The sequence below is a fragment of the Zosterops lateralis genome (genome assembly GCF_965231275.1).
Source record: "Zosterops lateralis genome assembly, chromosome: 15".
Lineage (NCBI taxonomy): Eukaryota > Metazoa > Chordata > Aves > Passeriformes > Zosteropidae > Zosterops > Zosterops lateralis.
This window is the reverse complement of record NC_139775.1, coordinates 10,660,154-10,683,798: the sequence shown is the minus strand read 5'-3', so window position 1 is coordinate 10,683,798 and position 23,645 is coordinate 10,660,154. Positions and strand designations below refer to the sequence as shown.

The following is a 23,645-nucleotide window of genomic DNA, read 5'->3' as shown; positions in this document are numbered from 1 at the left end:
CGTAACACAGAGATAACGTTACCTCACACGACATCCTTCTACTCCAGGATCCAGCCTCACGCACTGCACTGCTCCATCAAGACACACTGCCTGCTCTTACTAATCTCTCTCTTAGGATTAGATTAAATTTTTATTACTTTTACTCTCAAGACATCAGACTACATGTCATTGAGTAAGTAAAGAACATGTAAGCTGTAAAAAGGCACAGCAGTTCACCGTGCTGGAAATGGATGCATCTTCTCAAAGTGCACCGTTCCCTCCACTTGGAGAAGGTGAACTTCAGGCTGCCTCTAAGTGCAAGGATGCAAGTTTTCTTTTCATCTTTTCTTTCTGAAATGTTCATTTTGTGACCTCTAGAACCTTTCAGTATAAGCATCTTCAGAAGGCAAGGCAAAATCTTACAGCCTTTGGAAGAATTCAAAATTAAAATAAAACTAGTTTAGAACTTAACTAAATAGAGTTATGTAAAAACAGTAAAATTTCTCTGGACTCCAGGAAGCATGTGCACAACCATTTAGCAGCCTCTGGAAATCTTCAGAAACATGCATCCTATTCCCTCACACCTACTCAGTAAAACTCCTGTTAATATTCAGTTCATAAATACACAGATCAAGGCATGGAGCAGGTGAAACATGACTGACAAATGTGGAAACTCTCCCACTGATTTTTAATGACTGCTCCAAAGTTATGGAGCACTGAAAGAAGGGGACTTTTCTCTTGAAGATAAGTCACAGTGGTATCTTATGCTGGAGTAGGTTATTCTATACCAATTTTCAGCACAAAGTTACATTTTAATTAGGAGACATTTTCAAATTGTTACAGACTAATGAAAGCAGGCGTATCTCAACATAACTGGAAACAATTCAAAGAGGATTCATTAAAACAGTCCCATTTTGGAACACAATCTTCTTCCATGTGACTGAAAAGGGCTGATTCTCATTGACTTTGAATTTACTATAAACTTGCTATCTTGTTAATAACTCAATGTGACTTACACGTGTATAACCAGAAACTCTCAACTTTTTAAAAAGGAGGATGTGCATGTGGGAAAGGGAAAAGGAAAGAGGAAGCAAAATACTAAAGGAATGGCAAAGATATGGAGAGGAAGGGAAGGGAAGGGAAGGGAAGGGAAGGGAAGGGAAGGGAAGGGAAGGGAAGGGAAGGGAAGGGAAGGGAAGGGAAGGGAAGGGAAGGGAAGGGAAGGGAAGGGAAGGGAAGGGAAGGGAAGGGAAGGGAAGGGAAGGGAAGGGAAGGGAAGGGAAGGGAAGGGAAGGGAAGGGAAGGGAAGGGAAGGGAAGGGAAGGGAAGGGAAGGGAAGGGAAGGGAAGGGAAGGGAAGGGAAGGGAAGGGAAGGGAAGGGAAGGGAAGGGAAGGGAAGGGAAGGGAAGGGAAGGGAAGGGAAGGGAAGGGAAGGGAAGAAATAATTAGTGAGAAAATGTAGTACTATATTTTGCAGTCAGGAAAAGATAAGGGAATGCTCTGTATTTACTCACTTAAGCTTGACAAATTTCCGGCATGGCACGGTGTTTTTTTGGCAGCTTTCCATGAGAGGATCCACATCCTCCACAATGACAAAGGGAGCCTCCTCCAGGGTGACAATGCTCAGGTGGTTGTCGTCGGGGTCGCTGTCGGCGAAGGAGCTGTACCTCGGCCACACTGAGTACTTCAGGCTCAGGGAGTTGTTCTCCCACTTCCCCACCTGCAAGGCCAAGAGCCACAGGCTGCTGAGAGCTGCTTGCTGGTGTTTGACAAAGGGCAGCCGGTGTTAAATGGACTGGGACACAGGTACATGGAATTACACAGCCAGGACAGCTGTTTTAGGGTTTTGTTATTAAAATTACTCTAAAATGTATTAGTAATTGCATGAAATGAGAAAATGCACAGTGGTAAAGACAAATAAGGTAACATTATTTCAATAGATAACTGTTTTATACAGACTGGATATCATCAGTTAACAGGATCTATCACCTGGTGTTACCTGCACTGAAATTTGACATTCAGCCAATTCTATTTTCAATTGTATTCTATTCTAGTCGTTCTATTTGAGCCAGAACAGCAACCAGATACTCTGTTTGTAATCAGAACCCTTTTGAAGTAATAAGAAATTATTTAAAAAAAAAAAAAAATCAACCAACCAACCAAACCCCACAAACCCCAAACAAAAACCCTAATAATGCACACTCACATCTACACATCTGCCCAATAACCAAAATATCACAATGTCTGTACCCTCCCAAAGAGAAGACTCTTCTGTTCTTATACATTGAAAAGCCATTGTAAAGGCTTTTACCCAGGCTTCCACTGGAGCCAGACCAAACCATGTATTTAGTAAGAATTTCCATTAGAAATAGTTCTCATTAGAAATAACTATTTTATCCTGCCAACTGTTGGGTACATTTAAGAAAGCAAACCCCACTGCACATGAAAATTGCCAGCTTATTTACTATTATAAAATATCCCTTCTAAATTAACCCACATTTCTTTCCATTTCCAGATCACCAGAAGGAGGTTTATGATTTAAATATTTTTGAGTCTAGTGTTTTCCTCCTCAGATTGTTTAACTACTTTCTATCCAGAAATCTAATTACATGTTTTATCTGATGACAGATAATATAAATGAGCTAGCAATCCACATAATTTATAACCTAATGCATTTTAATAATTCTTGAGTTGCTTAAGCTAAACAAATGACAACATAATCATAAGACTGTTAAAATATTTCTTTTGCAAGGAAAATGGTGGGAATTAGCAGTACAATAAGAGACTCAGGTCCTTAAGAAAAAGAAATTAAAACTATGTTCAGTCTTCTAAAAACTTGAAAGTTAATCACAAAAATTCCCAAAGAACATGATTTAGATCCATTTCTATTTAGGGAAGCCTGTAAGCACATGACCTTTGCAGTTTCCTTTCCATGCTGTTTATAAGTCAAGATGTTTTACTGAACTTTAATGTAGGAGGCAGAAATGTCAAATCTCTACTCACTTAAATTAGGAAATTCAAAATATCATGGGAAGTAGGAATTCTTAAATCAATGGGAATTGTATACATGATTACTGTGTATATACATTTCCAGTACGAAATTTAGCCAACACACAGTGGACAAAGCCTTGCGGAGAGAAGCTAGTTGAGACAGAGGGAAACAATCTATTGTTTCCATAAATAACCCAGTTTAATTGTCAAGGTATGGTGTGTAGTGGCAGTACAGCAGCGTGTGCTGGCTTACGTGAGCTCACACGGTGTCATCACAGCCCTGAGTACAACATGGAAGGGGCCATCTGGGATGGGGAGGATTCCAGCCAGCCCAGGACCTCAGACAAACAGCAAACGTGCCAAGGAATACGAGGGATTTCAGAAGTGGAAAACGTGCCCAACCGTCTGCCTGTTCCAAGCATCGGAAGGAAACGTGATGGTGTTTGTGTGGTCAGGAGGCAGCCCTGCCTTCCCAAACCACTTGGTGCAGGATGCTGGGAGGAGGCAGAGCCTGATCCTGAGGCACATCCCTGTGCCTACCACCCCTGATCCTGAGAGACATCCCTGTGCCAGCCACTCCAGATCCCAAGGCACATCCCTTTGCCAGCCACCTCTGATCCCAAGGGACATCCCTGTGCCAACCAGCCCTGATCCCAAGGCATATCACTGTGCCAACCACCCCTGATCCCGAGGCACATCCCTGTGCCAGCCACCCCTGATCCTGAGGGAAATCCCTGTGCCAGCCACCCCTGATCCCAAAGGACATCCCTGTGCCAACCACCCCTAATCCCAAAGGGACATCCCTGTGCCAGCCACCCCCAGCATCTGCATCCCTGTCACAGGGAGCAACAGGAACCACCCCAATGAGGTCCTGTCAAGAGCACAGGAATTGCTTTGCTGTTATTAACAGAAGAACAACACCAAAGTTGATGATATTCTGATATTATCATTTCTGATATTCTTTCTACTTCAATGGGAGCAACTCCGTTTTACTGCTCTGAGGAGAATATAACCAGACACATTTAAATACCTGGATCTGGAAGAATGCTTAAATACTTGGATCTGGGGAAATGCTAATTTCTTTTGAGAGTTGCATCTATGAAACTGCTGTGGTGAGGTAATAAGCACGGTAGTACGCATCTGTAAACCAAATATTTTTTTAAAAAGAAAATTCAAGCTGAGGGTAACACACTAAAAATGCAGACATGCTCCCTTACAGAACTGTGAAAAAGTGTATGCATATACATTTACCATTATATTAGTATTAGTATTATATACATATACAAATGCCACAAAATATCAAAAGACTTACGAAAAATTTCTTTCATTCCTAGTTATACTGATAATAAATATGGGTTTGATCCCAGAGAAATACAGAAAGTGGCCTTCACTTGAAAAAAGGGCAGTAGAAACATTGTTGGGACAGATTGTGTCTCAAACCATAGAAATCCTCACTTACAGCCAAAAGAATGGAAATTACATTAAAAATATGGGGTTTACCCCATCAAACCATTGATTCACTATTGTAGGTGCAAAACTCCTCTTCAAGTAAAGACATGCAATGGTACATATAACCACTGTATTTCTTTTGACCTTGCACATTCTTTCCTATCTTCTCCCACTTCATATGCAGTCCAGAATATTCCCTTTGGTTTAATCTCTACAGGATGCAGGAAGGGAAGGGGAAATAGCTGAGAGCATGAAAGAGCTTGTTTGAAGTCAGACTGAGTTAGCAGTCACAGAGTGCTCATCCCATCCCATCCCATCCACTGTTGCCTAAAGCACCCCACATCTGGCTCTGGCACATGTGCTTTGACCACCTCATGCAAGCCTCGTTATCTTTGGAAGGCTGCAGCCAAGGAGAGTGATAATGAAGACTTTGGTGTGTTTCTGTGTGGCAGCCAAAGGCAGCCAGAGACCTGCACAGTTACACATTGCTGTACCCCAGAGTCCCCTCCTGCTGCATCCTAAAGAGTCTCCAAACAATGTAAGGATGATTGACACAATCCTGCTCACACACCCTCACAGAGGCCATCAAGCCAGAGAAAAAGAGCAAGGCCAGATCCTGAGCAGAGCCTCCCTGTGTGCCAGTGTTGGCACAGAGAGTCTGTCACACCAGCATATCTCACCAAAAACAAACAAATACCTTGGCCCTGTCACCCTCCTCCCAGCAGATGGGAACTGCACAGAGCACACACTCATCATCCCTTTGTAAGAAAAAATGTTACATGACAACATGGATACTAAATGCACTCCCAGGACTACCCAGCCAAACCTTTCAAAAGAGAAAGATTTTCAAGGATGTTCCTTTTACATTTAACACACATAGACTGTAAAACATACTTTTTCAGCTGTCCCAGTTAAGAAAATAGTGCTGAGCAAATACAAAATCTAGCCCATCTTGCTTTATTGAAAAACTATTTACTACTATTTTTTCATTACACTTTTCCACTTAAAAGGAAGAGCTGCTATGGCAAGCTTTAAATCAATAACTAAAAAGCTAAAATAGAGTTTGTCAGGTTAGCAATAACAGCTGCAGAACAAAGCACAAGAGCAAAACCCTTCCTCCAGACACAGCATCTGCTGTACACCCCCTGCTGCAAACCTTTGTGTCACTTTAATGTTTCTGAAGGTCCATATTTCACAAGGGCGCTCTAAATTTAAATGACAAAATATGATGTGAGCAGCTCCATGTCTTATTAATAAGAAGTGTTTTACAGTCCTGAATGCTTTGAAGACATCCATTTGAAGACTTTGAAGTTTTTCAAAATTTGCTGCAAAATCTCATATGGGGAATGCAAATGTCCTGCTCTTCCCTCATGGCTGCTGCTGACGCCATCAGGAAGGCACCAGCCCTGTGACCAGCAGGGCTCCAAGGAAAACACAGGACCCAGGAGGAGAAAGAAAAGCTACCACCTCCTGCAGCCTCATTTTTCAATATGGAATTATTAATTAGCAGTCACCAAATCCTCAGGGGTTGGTACAGTTTTGGTTCTGAGCAACATCCCAGATAACTCTGTTGCAGTGCCAGAGTTCAGACTCATGCCAGAGAAGCCATTTTAAGAGGTGATTATGTCATTAAAAAGGAAGGGAGCTGAACAAATTGACAGCTCCTTCCACCTCCCAGTGGGGGAAGATTTTTTTGTCACCTCTGCACTCAGTGAAGACCTTACAGCTCTGCAGAAATGCCCAGACATACCTTTACCTTCAGAGAGGGAGAGCTGCCCTCAGAGTCTTCCTGTTCCCCAATATATAGGTGTGAAGAACAGGGGCAAAACACGCCACCTCTGCTTGCCATGGGAGTCATGATTCCTTTACAGCAGCAGAGAGGTGGGATGCTCCTTGGGAATACATGATTTAAGAAATGGTGCATAATAGTTGGTACAATTCAAACAATTCAGCAGAGTAAAGGTCAAAGGAAAGGCCTTTAGGCTAGGCAAAAGCTCACTGAAACAGAAACAATATGCAATTTTCAGCTGACAGTAAGTGTCAGGATAGGCATATTTACAGGAAGACTAAATACACAAAACAACAAGGATGGAATACAGGGAATGACAACCCAACAGATGTTGAAGAGCACGCTGCTGCTTCTGCTGTGGGCAAAAATAATATATCACATTACAACACAGAGCTACTGACAAAAGATACCCCAGCAAACAGATGATTAGCTCAGGCAATTTCATCTGTTCCAGTTAAAATATCTGCATTTCCTCACAAGTGTTAGGGAACATCTATCATGAGACACGAGGATCCCTCAGCTGTCACGACCCTCGCTAAAATCAGTTGAGATTTCACAAGAAATTACCAGGGAGCACCTCACTGATTTTTTTATCCCCACAGTACTGACAAAAAGCTCTGTCAGAGATCTGCCTGAGCATTGGGTTTCTCAGCTCCTGCCCAGTGAAGTCATCTCCACAGTGAGATCCAGGAGCTCTTTTCTGGGCTACGTGATGGTGGATGTTGGTAGCCAGATGGAGCTCTCCGTGAAGACCTTGGTTCATTTATTCCAGGCAGGAATCATGCACCCTCTGCCCACTCCTTCCTACTTAGATACAAATGTGTACAACCCCACACAGAGCTTGTAAGCCTGGCATATGCTACTTCATCAGAGAAAAATCAAATACTGCATTAAATCCTGCATCAGTAGAAAGTTAAAGATGACAGGCTCTGTTGAGAATAAACCTGGCTGTAAGTAATAGTTCTTGCAGTGGTGTTTCATTAGCAATTGTGCCAGGTAGTACACAAACTCACCCAGAATACAGACCACCATGGTAATTTTATCTGTAGCTAGCTGGAGCATCAGCAAAAATTGTTTTTACCCTGGAAGTCATCTTTACACATGTCACTCACACACTCATCTTTAAATAAGTCTTCCCCACCTCACCTAAAATATGCAATACGCACTGCTAATTAAACTGACTACTTTTGCCACTGCTAATCACATTTTAGTATATGAGTTTAATATTGGATTGGTTTATTTCCACATTAAAAAATATATTCCAAAAAAAAAAAAAAAAAGCAAAAAGCCAGACTAGCAGACTGTGAAGCTGGCAGCTCAGTGAAGTTGATGGGCCAGGTGAGACATGCAGGTCCCACCTCTCTGAGGTAACATGAACAGGGGAGCTGCAGCTGAGGCTGCTGAACCTCTGAGGGTTGTTGAACACCAGCACAGTGATACTGCAGCACTTTGGTGATATTTGGACAACACAGTTAGCTCTGGTAAATTTATCAAGTTTCACTTTAACAAGCACATTAAGCTTGTCTTCTTAAAAATCTCCTGCTTGAGAACAGCATCCCCTTTGCCTGTCAAGTTCAGCAGCAAGAATATGAATGTTGGTGTCAGAAGTTTGAGTAGCTGCTTTAGGATCTGTCAAAATATCTTGCTGGATGCCTGTGAAACATGCCCAAAAAGTGATTTTTCAGTCTTCAAACTATTATCGTTACTTCAAGCTTTCTTCAGCATCTGATATGGGACAAACCCCTCAGTCAACCCCATTTACATGTGAAGTTAGCACCTCAGAGTTTCAATACTGAGTCACTTGGAAAGAAAAAATAACTTCATTTCCAAGGGGTGAGATATATGCTCTCCAGCTATGGCTGAATGACTTGTGTATAACCTCGAGCTTTCAGTGAAGTATCAATTTCAGATATCAATTCTGAAAGCAAGGAAAAATTGTATTTGAATAAAAACATATTAAAACCAAAAAAAAATTGGTTTTAATAATAAATCTTAAATTTTCAGGAGAATACTAGGTAAAAAAATTTTCACATAAACCACAATTACACTTTCCACATAAATAATGAAGTAGCTACTTGCAGTATGTACATTAGTTACATTATGAGGATTAACAGGCTGTTGCATTGTCATTTTTTCACATGAGTAAATTATTTAATTAGATACTAAGACTTGACTTTTTCCATCTAGGATTGAGGATATTTAATAAGATTTCGATAAAACCATTCTGTGATAGTCCCTGCTACACTGTAAGAGAAAGGAGAAGCACGTGCCTGTCTGGAAACTCAGAGCAGCAAATGTTAGATCTCAGATGAGTAACTTTGACAGTTTTGAAACTGAGCAAAACAGCTCAAGGAGAAAGAAACAAGAGGAAAGAAATTGCCTAAGAGAGAAGGGGTAAAACGTGCAACTTGGAGAGAACATGGAGAGACACTGGAGAGCTGCTCAAATAAACCATGTGGAAAGGAAGGGCCTTCTCAATCTCCAAGTCAATGGAGCTGAAGTGCACAGTGACACTCTGCTGGAGAGATGTGGGGTGTCCCCAGACAGCCCAGAGCTACGTCCAGCTTGCCAGGATAATTGATTAGTCAGTTTATTTGTCCTCATCCACAGAGGCAGGGATCAGCCTGTGGTCAGGAGAGTCAGTCTGGTGGTGACAGAGCGTTCTTGGCCGCCTTCCCCTTCTCCCCCCTGACATAATTCCTAATTAAACCTGGCCCCCTTCCCATAGACCAGTGCTGGAGCAGCAGCCACCAGAGCTGCCCTGCCCTCACAGCTCACCTCACTGCTGCCAGCAGGGCTCCAGAGCAGAGCCACACACCATCACATACACACACTTCTGTTCTGTTCTTCTCCTAGAAGCCCCTCGAACCTGACCATGAGCAGGAAGGGATTTACACAGACAAAGGATCAGCCTGAGAGAGCCCTCAGCCCAGCACTGCAGGTGGAGTGGGCACTGCTGCCCCATAACCACGGGCAGGCACAGCATAACCCACCCCAAACCCTCCTTCCTGTTACAACAGGCTCCAGTTATTTCTTAGGAAGAATGTTGGCTCATATATCCAGTATTTCTTTGCTGGTGTTAGCTCATTTTTTAAAAACATTAAACCCCTCTCTCCTCGTCCTTTGAATGGTCTCTTTAGAGAAGTTTCAAGGTACAAAATGTATGCAATTATTTTAGCATAAGCATTGTTGGCTGCCTCTTTGAGCATTTTCTTCCTTTGGCACCTCATACTAATAATACTCCCCCAGCAGTATAACATTTTTTCCAGAACATTATATATGATATGCAGACTGTTGAAGAATTTTAAAATAGGGTAAGAAATTTTCATAACAGTTAGTGAGCAAATGATTCCTCCAAAGATTCAGATTGACACATTTGGAGAGGATTAAATTTATCCAGAGAATTAAATTTGCATCAAATGAACATAACGAAATACACAGCATAATCTAGGACTACTCTCTGTGTTTCTGCATGACTAGCATATTTATTGAGATGTCCTTCAGTAATTCTGATTTTGTCATTATTATTCATCATCATGTAGAGTCTTGTAGTCTTAGAAACTGGAGTTTTAAGTTGATTTAACGCGTTTTTTAAAACTATAACGAAAAGAGTACATAAATTTCAGCAGCAATTTAGATAATGCAGAATCACGTTCCATGAATTTAAAATAAAACTGGTGGATGATATAGATGTATGTTTTCCTACAGTCTTACATTAAAAACAGTTACTTAAAACAAGTTTTTAAAACATAGGGGCAAAGCCTGCAAAATTCAGAGCCAAAACAATCACAGGCTGGGACTGGAGTTTTAAAGAAAAGATGCTTGTGATAAACTTTTTCATTTATTACTTGCATATATGATTAACACTGATGTTAAGACATTTTTCCTTCTAGTCTGTATAGAAGTGTATGGGGATCACTTGTATACCTGGACTAGTCAAAATTCTGAATTTTTTAGGCAAACATTTACAGAATTATTCTCCAATTTAACAGGAACTTCACAGTTTCAGGGTTTTTTTAAGTGTGCTAAAATCTGCCAAAAAAGAGAAAATCAAGCAAATAAAAGGATTGGAATTGTCAAGATATAAAAATCCATCCAAATTCAAGCAGCTGAGAGCCAAGCTTTTGGACATTTTTCAGTTATTCCATTTTACTTTATGAAATGTTAAGAAGAACTGGAAACGCAAGGTGCGTTTCACAGAAATCTGAAATCCACGTGGCTTTTCTTCGCTGATCTGCTAAAAACTCATCAGATATACTCAGGATGGTGTGAAACTGTCTCTTCTGAGGAGCTGTGACAAAGCAGAACCACTGAGAGGTGACATTAATCCCCCCTGGTCCCCAGCACCCGCTGGAGCCGCGCTCACCTTCTCCCACTCCCGCTCGTTGTTCAGCACGATCACCACCAGCCTGGGGTGTGCCTGGTAACCATCTGCTGTGAAGGACAAATCTCTGCCTTCCCACGTCACATTCATCATAAACCTGGAAGGCAAGGAAGGAAAAGTTCATTGAAAAATTAATGGGCTGTCCAGCAGTTAATGAGCAGCGAGTGCAGCCACCAGAACCGCTGATTAAATCCGTGCACCAAACCCCCAGTGCTGTGGGAGGCCTGTGCTTCCAGCATGGGGACTCAGAGCATTTCAAGGCAGTTCATGGCTCAAGACAAAGGAAAATATTGTTGGTGTATGAATTATAATGCCAACATCATTTTTAATAGCTTTCACATTATATATGATTTATCTCTCCCCTCCCTGAATAACCTTTGGCGCTTTGCACAAACTCACCAGGAGGAACATTTTAAACAAACCCACATCACCTCTGTGTGTAACACTGTACTATTGTGCCACTGAGTCAGAGCAAAGTGTTTCTGATCTGTCTTCCCTTGTTCAGACCTCCAGGAGTGCTGTCAGCTCTTCCCAAACCTGTAGCTACACACAGTTTTTGTGACAAGAGGATGAATTCCACTAATGCCAAAACCAGACATAAAAGCTTTGAAGGTGTTGGTAAATATTCAGTTCAGTAATTTCAAAAGAAAAAGGATTTATGTTTTTATTCTTTTGTATTTAGCTTAATTTTCAACAGTTTTCAAAAGATATATGAATTAATTAGCATTTTTAATAAGGAAAAAATAGAGGAACACAAAATAAAACACAAAAGAATGAGAAATTTTAATATTTTGTTGAAAAGAATCAAAACTCCACACTGTTAGTGTAAAGCTGACAGAGCTACACCACAGTAAGAGGTACAACTGCAATTCAAAGTCTTGGGAAGAAGACAATACACCCCCCAGCCCATCTCTGTGGTCTGAAGTTATTCACATTGAATTGCTCTGAATTCTCAGTGTACTTAATTGAAAGAAATTCAGCCCAAGAGTGATGCAGACAGGAGTGCAGATGTCCATCCACTAGCAGCAGCACAATCTCCTGGGGAATGTGACATAGACAAAATTCCTCAGCTCCAGATCCAAAGGAGAAGGCTCTGTACTGACACAGCTGCCTGAAAATCCCAGTAGCAGGAGCACACTAAATAAACATACATAGACCCAGAAGAAATAATGGCATTGTATCATAACAGTTATTAATTAAATGTGCACTACCCTGAACAGCCATAGTAACATCATTCAGCACCAGTTTGACAGCAATTTGTAAATTCACCCATCGTAGTAACTCACATTTCATGACAGACTTCCAGTGTGAAAATTTTCCCCTTGACAGAACTTTGCTGTTCAGTTGAACTGTTTTCCCATATATTCCATTTTTCATCCAACAGTGAAAGATCTTGCTCAGGAAGAAAAACCTCGTTTGCCACCTTGAGAGGCAGCAAAGCACCAAACAGGATTTACTTGTGCACACATGTAAGGAACCAGCACAACATTCACTCAGTGCTGAAAACCACTGTGACCCAGGGAGTGAAATGCCCAGGAAGTGAGCACAAGGGGAAATCAAGGATGTGCTGTGAAAAGAGGCAATACTTGCATTTGCATTTCTGCACCCTCTCCCAATTCACATCCCTCAAAATGAACACATCACCTGGCAAGGCCAGGCAGAAACCACCTCATTTCACTGAAAGCCAAGCCTTGTGTCCCCTCCTAAGGGCTGGAGCCCAAACACACACCTGTGCTCCATCAGGCTTCTGTGCTCACCTGGGTTTTCAACCACACAGCAAATGGTGACTGGACTGGAGCTGAACTCTTCCTTAATGGAGTTCTGTACGATCACCACCCCCAGCTTCAAACACTCCTCATCATATTTTGGGATTAATATGCAAATGTCCCAGCCTGGAAGCTAGTCAACGGCCATCACAAGATGCAGTGCTGAAGCTCAAGTGTTCCAAAAAGACTAATATGAACCACAACTCTAAAGTGAAAAATTAAACCTGGTGTATATTTTTAAATCATGTGAATTTACCAGCCATTAAGTAAAGAAACACATTTTGCAAGGTTTTTTTTTTTCCTTTTAATTGTGGTTTGGTTTTTGTTTTGTTTGTTTTTTTTTTTTAATTCCCTGATCTGAAAAGTCTCTTTAAATTGTATTCTCTGCTCCGGATACAGAGGTATCCATGAGTGACGCACTCTGAGCTACTCCAGATTCTCACACTGCAGCAATAAAAAAGAACTTCAAAGAGATTCTTGTTTCCCCAAGCACATTCTTCTGTACAAAATTCATCAGCTGCCTGTGTTCTCCAGAAATCAATGCCTACAACCTACACTCAACTTTTGAATTGTCATTTTTCCTCTGCAAAGGACAGAAGTCCTGCTCTGCTTTTACTGGCCACAATCCCAAACTGCTTGTCCTACAAAAAACAACCAAGTGCTTGTCTGTACCTGGTTAGGAATAACGCTGTGAAGAATTTATATTATGTTATTCTTATAGAGTTTTAAGTTTACCCAAGGTTAATTCTGTGCAAGAGGTCTTTGGCTTCTGAATTGGATAAAATATATTTCTGAAGTGGTTTTGGAAATGCAAATTGCTGTTCTTAACTAAATGAGGTGTTTAGTTATTTGAACTCGTTACTTTGAGAGGGCAGCTAGCAACACACCTTGGATTTGTAGTTAATCTGTTTTCATTCCTCATTAATGCTACAGCCTTTGCAAAGGCACGATAGCACAAGGCCTTGTGATGGTCTTATGACACTGAAGTCTTAATTAACTTTTACAAACTGAAATTTGTAAGATTCCCCAGGTGATACATACATCAAAATGGCACCTTTTTTTCTGACAGAAGTTAAGCTAGTCTCACATGGAATCCAAAACTGGTTTTTTATCATGCAAAGAATCAAACTTTAACTACATTTTTTTAAACACTTTTAAACATTTATACAATTCTTTTTTGCTTGTCACCTTCCTCAACAAAACTGAGAAGTGTTGGAACACCACTGCAGAACACTTTTGCTGTCATATTCACAGCGAGCCTTTGAAGCACCCAGGTTACAAACTTCTCTCAAGGTTCCCAACTTTATTTTTATAAGACTCAGAAAGATCAAGTAGTTCACACAGAGCTTCAGATTAATACCAAAACCACAATATTTATCTCTTCCAAAATTCTAACTTTATCCAGGAAGCCAGAACACACTGAAAAAGCTGGGGTTTCTTACCCTCTAATAACAGTATCACAACTTCATTGACTCTAATTTCATTAACAAATGGGTGAAGACTTTGCCAAAGGGATCAGAGCTCAGTTTTCAGAACACCATTTCCTTGGATACAATACTGCTGACACAGAGGCCCCTTTCTGGCCAGACTCCTCACAGGAGACATGGACTTCCCTATCCCTGAGTGCTTGTTAAGGATTTCCTATATTGGATGAAAACAGTTGAAATCCTGGAGCAGAATCTTGGAGGTTTTCTACTTCTATGGTATAAAAAGCAGTGTTTGCAGGCTATGGCATTTCTTTTGAGGTTACCATATATATGTCTATGCAAGATACACAAGAGTTCTCCGAACAAACCCAAGGATTTGAGAACAAAGCCAAGAAGGCTTAGTGGATTCTGTGTTGGGCATTATTTTAAGGAAAAGAACACAACCTTACGTAAATTATTAAGGTCACTTTGTTCCAAAGATCAACCCTAGCCCTGGTTTTGGAGACTCAGAGCAATGTGAGAAAGCCAACGAGGACAGGATGGAAACAAAGCAGAACCATCCATTACACAGAGGCAGCTGTGATGCCACCTGTGGAGCCTCTGCACCCTCCCCGTGCTCTCTCTGGGATGCCAGGGAGGAGCATCCTCACAACAATTCACCTCCCCAGCATGGACACCCTCCTGCCCACCCACCTGTGTCCCACGAGACCCTCCAGGAGTGCTCAGGAACACAAGGCAGCTCTGCAGTAACAGCCTTGTTTATAATTAGTGTGAAATTCACCTGGAATGCAGCTCCCAAACACACCAGCAGCTGGGAAAAGTAGAATGGGTAAGGCAGAGGCATTAATGAAAATGTGTCACTTCTAAGGAGAGAACTTAGTCCCCAGACCTGTAAAACAAAGCACAGAGCCTGACTGGGCAGGGAGCAGAAAGACCACAGGACTCCTCTCTCCCATGAGCTCAGATCTACATTTCCTGCCCTCAGAGGAGATAATCGAACTTGATAAACTCCCCAGGTGCCATCATCAGGGACTATCATTTTTTATTTACTGTCTTCTTCATGGTGGGGCAATGTTTCACATCTCTGACAACTGCAGGCAATGAAGAGAAAGAAGCAGCAGAGACTTGGGGAAAAAGACATTGGATAAGAGAAATCTCCCTCTTCTCTCCCAAAAAAAAGGAATTTCCAAACTGAGATTTAAAGCAGATTAAATGCCTCAAAACCAACAAGTTATCTGGTGATATTTATCTTTTCTGCAAATAGTATAAACCCAACCATTTTAATAACCTAGACAGCCAGTCTGTCTGGGCTTGGCATTCACTCAGCCTCACACCTAAAAAAGCAGGAGTGAATCCAGATTTTGTCTTTTCTTCTCTATCTTGTTGAGGCTCTGAACTTCTGAACTTCCTTACTATGATTCAACCATGACATTTGAATGATAATTATCAGTACAAACCCCAAGACACATTATTTATCATTAAGAAACAGATTTCCTCCATAAAATTAAATAAAAAAAAATGCTAAATGTAGAATATATAATGAGTGAAGTACATATAGAAATACATCTGCAGTAGAACCCTATTAAACAAGGTACTGATGCATTTTCTTAAAGCCAATTCTATATCTTTCACTATGTAGGATTTTTTTTCCTAAATTCAAATCCTTTGCAGTGATGAAGAATCACTTCTTCCTCTTTGTGCATCCTCCTCCTCTCCCCCTCCCAGCCCTTGCTCCTCCACAAGGGTACCTTGCTTCGGGGCTGTGTCTCCCTAGGCCTTGAGCCAGCACAGATGAGTAAAACTTTGGGAGTTTGCTCAGTGACTCTGCAAAAGGAATGCCAGCTTCTGGGACCTCCTGCCAGCTGCTCCTTAAAGCATTCACTGCCACTGGCTCTGAAAAAGTCATCTTGCCCCAACTCTGCAGACAAACAACAAAACTCTTGGGGAACCTGTATGAAAGGGGGGCAAAGGGAGGGAGCAAAGTCAGAAAGGGCTCAACTCCCTGGGATGTGCCACAGGTGAGTGTAACTAAACACCAGAATGTTTAGCAAGTTAATGCTATTTCAAAAAAAGCCCTAATTTGATCAGAAGCATCCCAAACTCTTCCCCATGATATGTGCCTGGCTTCCTGCAAGAGGGATGGATGCAGCAGCTCCAAGAATGTTCACTGATACATTGATTGCTGAGCCCTGCCTTCAGCCCTCCACTCAACTGCCAGAGGCCATGCTCGTTCTCTTGTTTTAAATTATTTTAATCATCACAATAACGAGGTAATGTTCTAATACAGCAACTGTTTGGTACTTTCTGCTTCCTAAGCTGGCCTCTAACATAGGAGAAAATTCTAATACAGGTTTTCAGTAATTTCTTGAATCACTTTGTCAGTAAACCACAGTGTATTCCCCTCTTTTGTTGCCCGTGAAGTTCAGTTTTATTTTGGACTCCTATATAATTAGTTAAATATTTATACACCTTCAATCATCCAGAAAAGAAGATGATACCTATTGTTCCCAAGTCTTTGGACTTAAATGAACAAATCCTCTACAAATTGGCTGTTGATGTATGCGGGAAAAGATTAAACAGATTTGCTGGATTATTCATCAAAACATTGTGTCCCTTTAATCCCTTTGATTTCACTCAAAGGAGGCAAAGGAGGCAAATTTATCTGTCATGATAAAAGCTGGAATCAAAATATTGTATTTGGTGAATGACTATCAGGACAAGGGGGACAGCAAACCCTCTCCCTCTGAAGAAGGTGCTGTGCTGAAGGATAACAGCAGTGCAGCAACAAGGACAACTAAGCTCTTGTCCCCAGCCTTATGGACTGCCCACTGCTCCTGCTCCTGGTTCAGTGATGACAAATAAAGGAAACTGTGCTCAGGAAGGGTAGGATACTTCCCGGACCTACACTTTCAGCGCTGAAGGATGGGTCTCTAAATCCTGCCTATAGCTTGGCTGTGTTTCAGAACAGACTCTCACTAAATGTCAGCACCACATGGCAAACACCTGAGTGCCCTTGGACAGAAACATCCTTTTTCTCTGCAGGATAATGGCAACAGCTTTACCATCCTCACCCATCCCTGAAAGGATCAGCATGGTTGGAAATGGTGCAGTGAAATGCCTCTCCCAGGGTCATGACTTTCATACACACCATGAGTACTGTTGTAAACAAAGCACCATTTCAATGCACAAAGCAGCAGCATTTTCCATGACTGGCAGGGTTATTGTGTTTTGCTGTTTGTTTGCTTCCATGTTTTCCTTTTTTCAGAGAGAGAACAAGAGTTTGTTCAACTGACTTGGCATTAATGAGGTGCTAATTCTATTTATCCTGCTGTGCCAGTATTGCACACAATAGTGGTTTTCTGCCTTGGGAGATCTGGGTCTTATACAGATAGAAAATTATCTGAATCAATACAGATACAAATATACATATATATCTGTGGGTTTAATGCATTGAAAATGAGCCCCGTATTTTATTATAAATCCTTTATTCATAGGGAAAAACCAGCCTTCCCATGTGTACCAGAAATGAACATTGATCAGATTATTCCACAAACTAAAGCAAACGTGATTGTTTTCTGAGTCTAGGAAGCAAATAAATGCATCTCAGAATTGCAGTGATAGGGGAAAGATAAATTGTGTGCTTCAAAACAAATATATCTTCAAACCAATTTAATACTCAAAGGATTTAAGAGGGAGGAGGAGCTTTTACTTCATGGCTTTCTTTACATAGAATTTCTTCACAAACAGAGATAAAATTGCTATCTAGATGTGGGAAGTCACACATAAAGCATTACTAACTTCCATTTACAAGCAAATTAGCTATTATAGCATAGCCTCAGAATACTATCCTGGGTTTAAAGCTGAATTAGACTGTCATTACAATAGATGGAGCCTAAAAATCCTGGGGTTTTTCTCTATTTTGAGCTTTGTTTTGCTCAGGCATCCCCCTTACACAGCCTCTTCCCTGACTTCCACTGAGTTCTGAGCTTGCAGCAGTGTCCTCTTGTTCAACCCTAATTCCCCAGCATTGATTCCCAGATGGACAGGGGGACAGAGCACAGCAGATCCCAGGGCCATCAGCTATTTACAATTACTTCAGCCCTTTCCATTGGGAATGTGCTCCAAAATCCTTTCCCACATTGGGAATGTGCTCCAAAATTTTTTCTTCAGGTAAGTTTCTTAATACAGCACATACACATTTATCTTGTAGTTTACAATATGAAACTGCACTTTCTGGGACCTGAAACTGTGATGATTCCACTTCACAGTAACACCCCAATTCAGGCATTGATTTGTCATGTAAAGCAGAAAAGTACAATTTAGTGATGAGGATGAGAAAGTAAAATGAATTTATGTAATTCACCTTGGCATGGAGAGACTGGTCAGCTCCCTGAGATTACTTAATACTGGTAAATGCTTGTATATACTTGCCTTGCTAGCAGATTATATGTGACAGGAATAGTCTTGGGGAGTTATTACATAAGAAAGACTATTTAAAGTTTATTCATTTTAGTATAATTCTGACATTTCTAAATTAAAAACAGCCTGCTTCTTGTTCTTGTTGTGTTGGAGAAGCTCAAAGAATCTCCAGTACAGAAAACATATTTTTACTTCATAGCTCAGTGTTTCACATCAGGAAGTGACTTTTTTTAACCACAGCTTCTCCTATTAATAATTCCTGGGTGCATCATGCACTGCACAATGCAGAATCTCCCGGTGAAGTCTAATCTCACTGCCCTAGCACTCACAAGCCCCATTCTTGTACTCATGCAGGTTTAATGAGAAAATACTTTTTTAAAGAAACATAGCTTATGCTGAGTACTGACTACTTCATTCAAGCCTACACTTGTATTAGCCAAACAATAGGGTAGAAGCCTTTTTCAAAACAGGTTCAAGTGCCCCTTCCAGGAGCATTTTAAACCCCCACACTTATGACAGAATACGACTTGACTTTCACAGAAACTGGAGTTCAATTATTAATAGTGGACTGCTTTGTTTGTAGGTCAGGTCCTACTGTAAAGGCACAGGGTTTGGTTAACAGGATGTTTCCATTGTTCCTGGCACTGTCAGCACATCCATGAAGAACCAGCATGGGGATGCTGAGTGCAGGTGAGACAGTCCCCCAGCAGTGCCTCCCACTGCTCTGCCCTGACACCAGGGACACACCAGGGACACACCAGAGCCCTGCTGGGCCACAGAGACACTCCCAGGGGGAAACAGGGCAGCAGAAAAAGAATTGGGGGTCTCTGCAAGGGGGTCTCCAGGGAATTCGTAGTTTTAGAGGCAGAGGCTCAAAAATAGGAAAGGGAGCACAAAAAAACCCCTGCAAGTGTCATACTAAAGGCAAGTTCTCACTAAGGAAATGTTAAAATCTGTTTACTTGGTTGCATTTGGCTTTTGAGAAAGCTTCTGAAGAATGCTGTGTGCAAAGATGCTGTTTTCATGGAAAACAACTGTTCCAGGACATCGTGTGGTAATCAACTCCTAATCTAAATATGCACATACATCTCAAGATTAAAACTGCTTCAAAATCTCCTTTCTGAAATCAGTACCAACTTTCCTTCCTGTACCAATTCTACCCTGCTTTTCTGTAGAAAGAGCTTCATCTGCACTATTTGGTCAGAAAAAATGTCATAAATACTGCTTAGTTGCTTGTCAAGAGCTATTAAAAAATACACAAGATACACAACTTCCTCTCACAGACCAGATAAAGAGATAAATTACCATGCAGCATTTTGGATAGAAGTAATCAGGAGTATCATGTCTAAATGGGATAATTTAAAGGAAGATGATAATAATAATAATAATAGTAAGAGAATCCTGATTTAAACCTTGGCAGTTCCCACCTGACAAACTGTTTGGAGAAAACCTCTATATCAGTTTGGATTAATGCAGATTAAGTTTTACAGTTATTCTATTAGAGGTGGCAAAAATATACCCTTACAAGTAAAGGGGACAGATTTCAGTTCTTATGTGATAAAAGCTGCCTAACTAATCTAATACTTCTATAATTTCCAGGGACAGTGCTTTAATGCTCCACATTACTTGTCTCCTAAAATATTACCAGGTTCCTGCTGATGCAAGTGATACAGGCACAGCCTCCAGAGCATTTTTGGCAATTTTACCTCATAGTTTAAACACACAACAGTCCAATTTTGTTAACTCAGCTTCATACCCTCCAAGACCAATTTCTGTCATCTTCTACACTAGATTCAGAGCAGTGTTTATTCTCCACAGCACACATCATCTCCAGGAGCACAGCTATCAGTGCAGCAAGTCCTCTTGCACATTCTCCTGGAACATCTGAAAACCACTGCTTAAAAAGGGCTCAGTGGGATTAGCAAAACAACAATATTCTCCTTCAAGAAACATACAGTGGCAATAGAAGAGAAAACTGTCAAGGCTACACAGATTAAAACAACCCAAAGCAACCATCCTCACTTGTGCAAGGTTTGAGAGGAAACACACAGTGGCAATAGAAAACTGTCAACACGACACAGGTTAAAATAACCCAAAGCAACCATCCTTACTTGTGCAAGGTTTGAGAGGGCCGGTCATTTTTCTCCAGTTGTCCATAGCAGCTGGTTCTTGCTTCAGGAATGAAGGAGTACTTTTCCAGCATGGCTGAGGCAGCAGTGGCAATAACCCCGAGACCATCCCGTACCCGAGCCTCTAAACTGTAGTCCCACTCATCATAAGCTGCTGAGATGAGTCCTGAAGGAAACTCCTTGGGAGTGATTTCTGTGTTACCACTAACCAGGCTGGGAACTATCCAAAAGAAATCATAGCCAGTAAGGCCCAGGGACCGAGCCTCATCCAGGATGTAGACAGCTTCATCCTTGGAACAATACAGCAGGATGACAGAGGAGTGGATTTTCTTCAGCTGGATTTGGGTCTTGGCATCTCCAAAGGCAGTATCGAGTATGATGACGTTTTGCATGTCCCAGCCCACAAAACTGTTTTCCACAGTGGTCTTAATGACATTGATAAAATCTCGATATCCAGGGAAAGTGGTGGTCACCAGAGAGAACACGTGCCAGTCATAATCCTGCATGATCTTCAGCATGATAATGGCTTCTTGCTGGATGGAAGCCCCAAACTGGAAGAACGTGGACATGACATCCTAGAAAACCAAACACAGCAAAAGATTAGTAACTTGGTACAACCCCAAAGTAACTTGGTACAACTCTAATTCTTCTGTTTTCTGTTCTACCAGAGCTGCCAAACTTCCAGTGCATTCCAGTAACTCCCTGTGGTTTATCATTCTCAGATCATCAGTAAGCAACACTGATCATAGGTACTTACAGCTAATCCAAATATTTCCCAAAAAGTACCAAACCAATATTTACACAGGAAATTTCCAAGTGCTGGATCACTTGAAGACAACAACTCAAATCAGCAGCTACTGAGGAAGTTCCCTGGGGACAGCCACCCACAGTTAAACAATTCCCCAGCAGGAAGTTTTACATTCCTGTACATGTATGAATCCAACCCAGCAAACTCACACCAATTTGTAGTTACAATGGAAATAAACTGCAATGCACATGCTGGAGGAGCTCTACTTCCACACATAATGTCTGAGGGGGACTTCATTTCCAAGCTTCACTAGACTTGGTGGAAGCTTTCAGACTCTGCAGAAGTGGCTTTTCTGTCCCCAGGGACTGAGTTCACTCCTGGTCCTGCTCCATTCAAAGCACATGGCCCATTGATGCCTGATAGAGAATTACCAGGATGGGACTCCAAGGACAACCAGCAATCTGTCAGTGTCCTCATTAAAGGACTTAAATGGAAATAACTTCAAACAATGGCCTCAGAGTCTGGAATTGCTCTATAATGTTGCCCAACACAGATTTGTTTCCAATATATGTCTTATGATTTACAGAATTCACAATATTTTATAGAGCATAAGGGCAGGTGCTGCTTATTTTAACATCATCAGAAATAGGCAGCACAACTAATTTTGTTGGCACTAAATCTCCAAACACTTTCAGTGGTCTATCTTTACTAAGCTGCTGTAAGATCTAAATTTGTTTTTTAATTTTACATTCTGAATTTACATACAATAATTAGATTGCCAAAGCTATACACGGGAAGCCATATAATTCTTTATTTTTATTTTACTTCAGTATTTAGTCTTGACCAGTAGAGGCAACTTATTTGCATCATTTTCAGACACAGAAAGCATGAACTCCCGGTGAAACAAAAGCTTATGATTTAAAAATAAGACATAAATCATTCAAGATTTCTTATGCAGGCTTCTGAAAAGAAGACACATATGGTGCTTTTAATTTAAAGAGTTTTATGATCATGGTCACAAACTGCTATCTTATTTTACACTTGCAGGGAACAGAAACAGATTAATTGATTTGGGTTTCATGGCAGGGTGGTGTTAAACATACAAATATTAGTGAGAATGATAGCTCAGCTCTGCAAGCTCTGCAAATCTATTCCAGGAAAACAGTCTGTACTTTTTTTAATAGAAGATGAGGAGTGTTATTACTTTCCAAGTGTTAAGAAGCTGACACCAGGATTTTATGTAGCTTGACAGCAGTAAAAGTCTTACAACTTGTGTCAGGCCTTGAAGACTGATATTGAAGATATAAAATACACACTGTTGGTGGTAATGAAATCATTTGCCATGGCTTCTTTGGTACCTCAGTGATGACATTCTCAATGCCAGAAACAGATTTGAAATGTTTTGGGTTAATTACAAATGTTATAAAGTGTGTTTTGGGGAAGAATTGAATAAGGGATATTTCATTGCTGAATTCTTCTAGGAGCTATTTCTTGGTGTCCTGCACTAGATACTTCAAAACCAGCAAACAAGGTTTTCATGTAGGGACTCTCACAGCTAAAGGAACCCAGCATTACAGAAAGGCTGCTCAGATTCAGCATGTAATGATTTACTACTACAAAGTAAAGTAGATCTCTAGAGACAGTGCCATGAATCCAACTGCAGCTCCTAACTGAGCATAAAAAACATTCCAATGCAAAGCAAATCACTTCAGTTTTCTTCTCCAGTTCTTATCTTGGTTTCCACTTATGATTATACTAAATTAAAATAAAAAGTAAAATAATTTACAGTAGATTAAGCCGATTATATCCATATCCTTTCACTCTTCCCCATTTCTCTATGTGTTTTATAGCAATGGAATTATTCTTTCAAACAATACATACACCTTGTTCCTTTGTGCATCACAAGGAGCTTCTACAATGAAGCAACTGAACTACTTAAGGGCAAAAAACAATCACATAGACATTTTCAAGTGTGACCTTTCTAACTAGTAAATACAGAATTTTAACCTGGAGCAGTCCTTGGCACCTTCCCTGGCAATTAAGAACAATCTTGAGCACAATGCTCTGTGTCACCATTGCAGCAGGCTGACAACAAAAGAGAAGTAATAAAAGTAAATCTTTTCCTTTTGTAAATATTGTTAGAAAAACAGTTTGTGAAAGGAGTTTTAGACATTTTTGTAAAGGTCATACCCCTATTACAAGAACCCCTTTCCTATAATTGTGAATGCAAAGTCTAGTCAAAATCAGGCAATCATAACCAATTTGTGATTAGAATGCTGAAAAAACCTGTAACTACACAGTGTAAAGAAGTTTGGGTTCAGGAAAAATGGACACATGAACATCACAAGTGAGATTCTCATCTGAAGAAATTCCATGTAACTGCATCGACTTCACTGGATGCTTTTATAGAGCTGAAGGTCTGACTCTGTATTTACAATGCATTTGAAACAGATGGAAGATTACAAGGAAATTGCAGCCTTAGGAACTTCAGCAGATACTTAAATGACTATAAGGAGAATATTCAAGGACATATCCATTAAACTTCGGGGGGAAGGGTGAAGTTT

The 23,645-nt window shown here is 40.8% G+C and overlaps 1 protein-coding gene across 2 annotated transcripts in view; it reads right to left on the bottom strand.

Annotated features, from left to right (window-relative positions):
• The window catches only part of GRIN2A (glutamate ionotropic receptor NMDA type subunit 2A), a gene marked incomplete at its 5' end in the record, with an annotated part of 159,509 nt that overhangs the window by 47,281 nt on the left and 88,583 nt on the right, over positions 1–23,645 (bottom strand). For both annotated transcript variants that reach the window (XM_083872644.1, XM_083872645.1), the window contains 3 exons: positions 1,494–1,699; positions 10,575–10,689; positions 20,316–20,908. In XM_083872644.1, the coding sequence (XP_083728770.1) occupies positions 1,494–1,699; positions 10,575–10,689; positions 20,316–20,908 (914 nt within the window). The remainder of the gene's footprint in view (positions 1–1,493; positions 1,700–10,574; positions 10,690–20,315; positions 20,909–23,645) is intronic.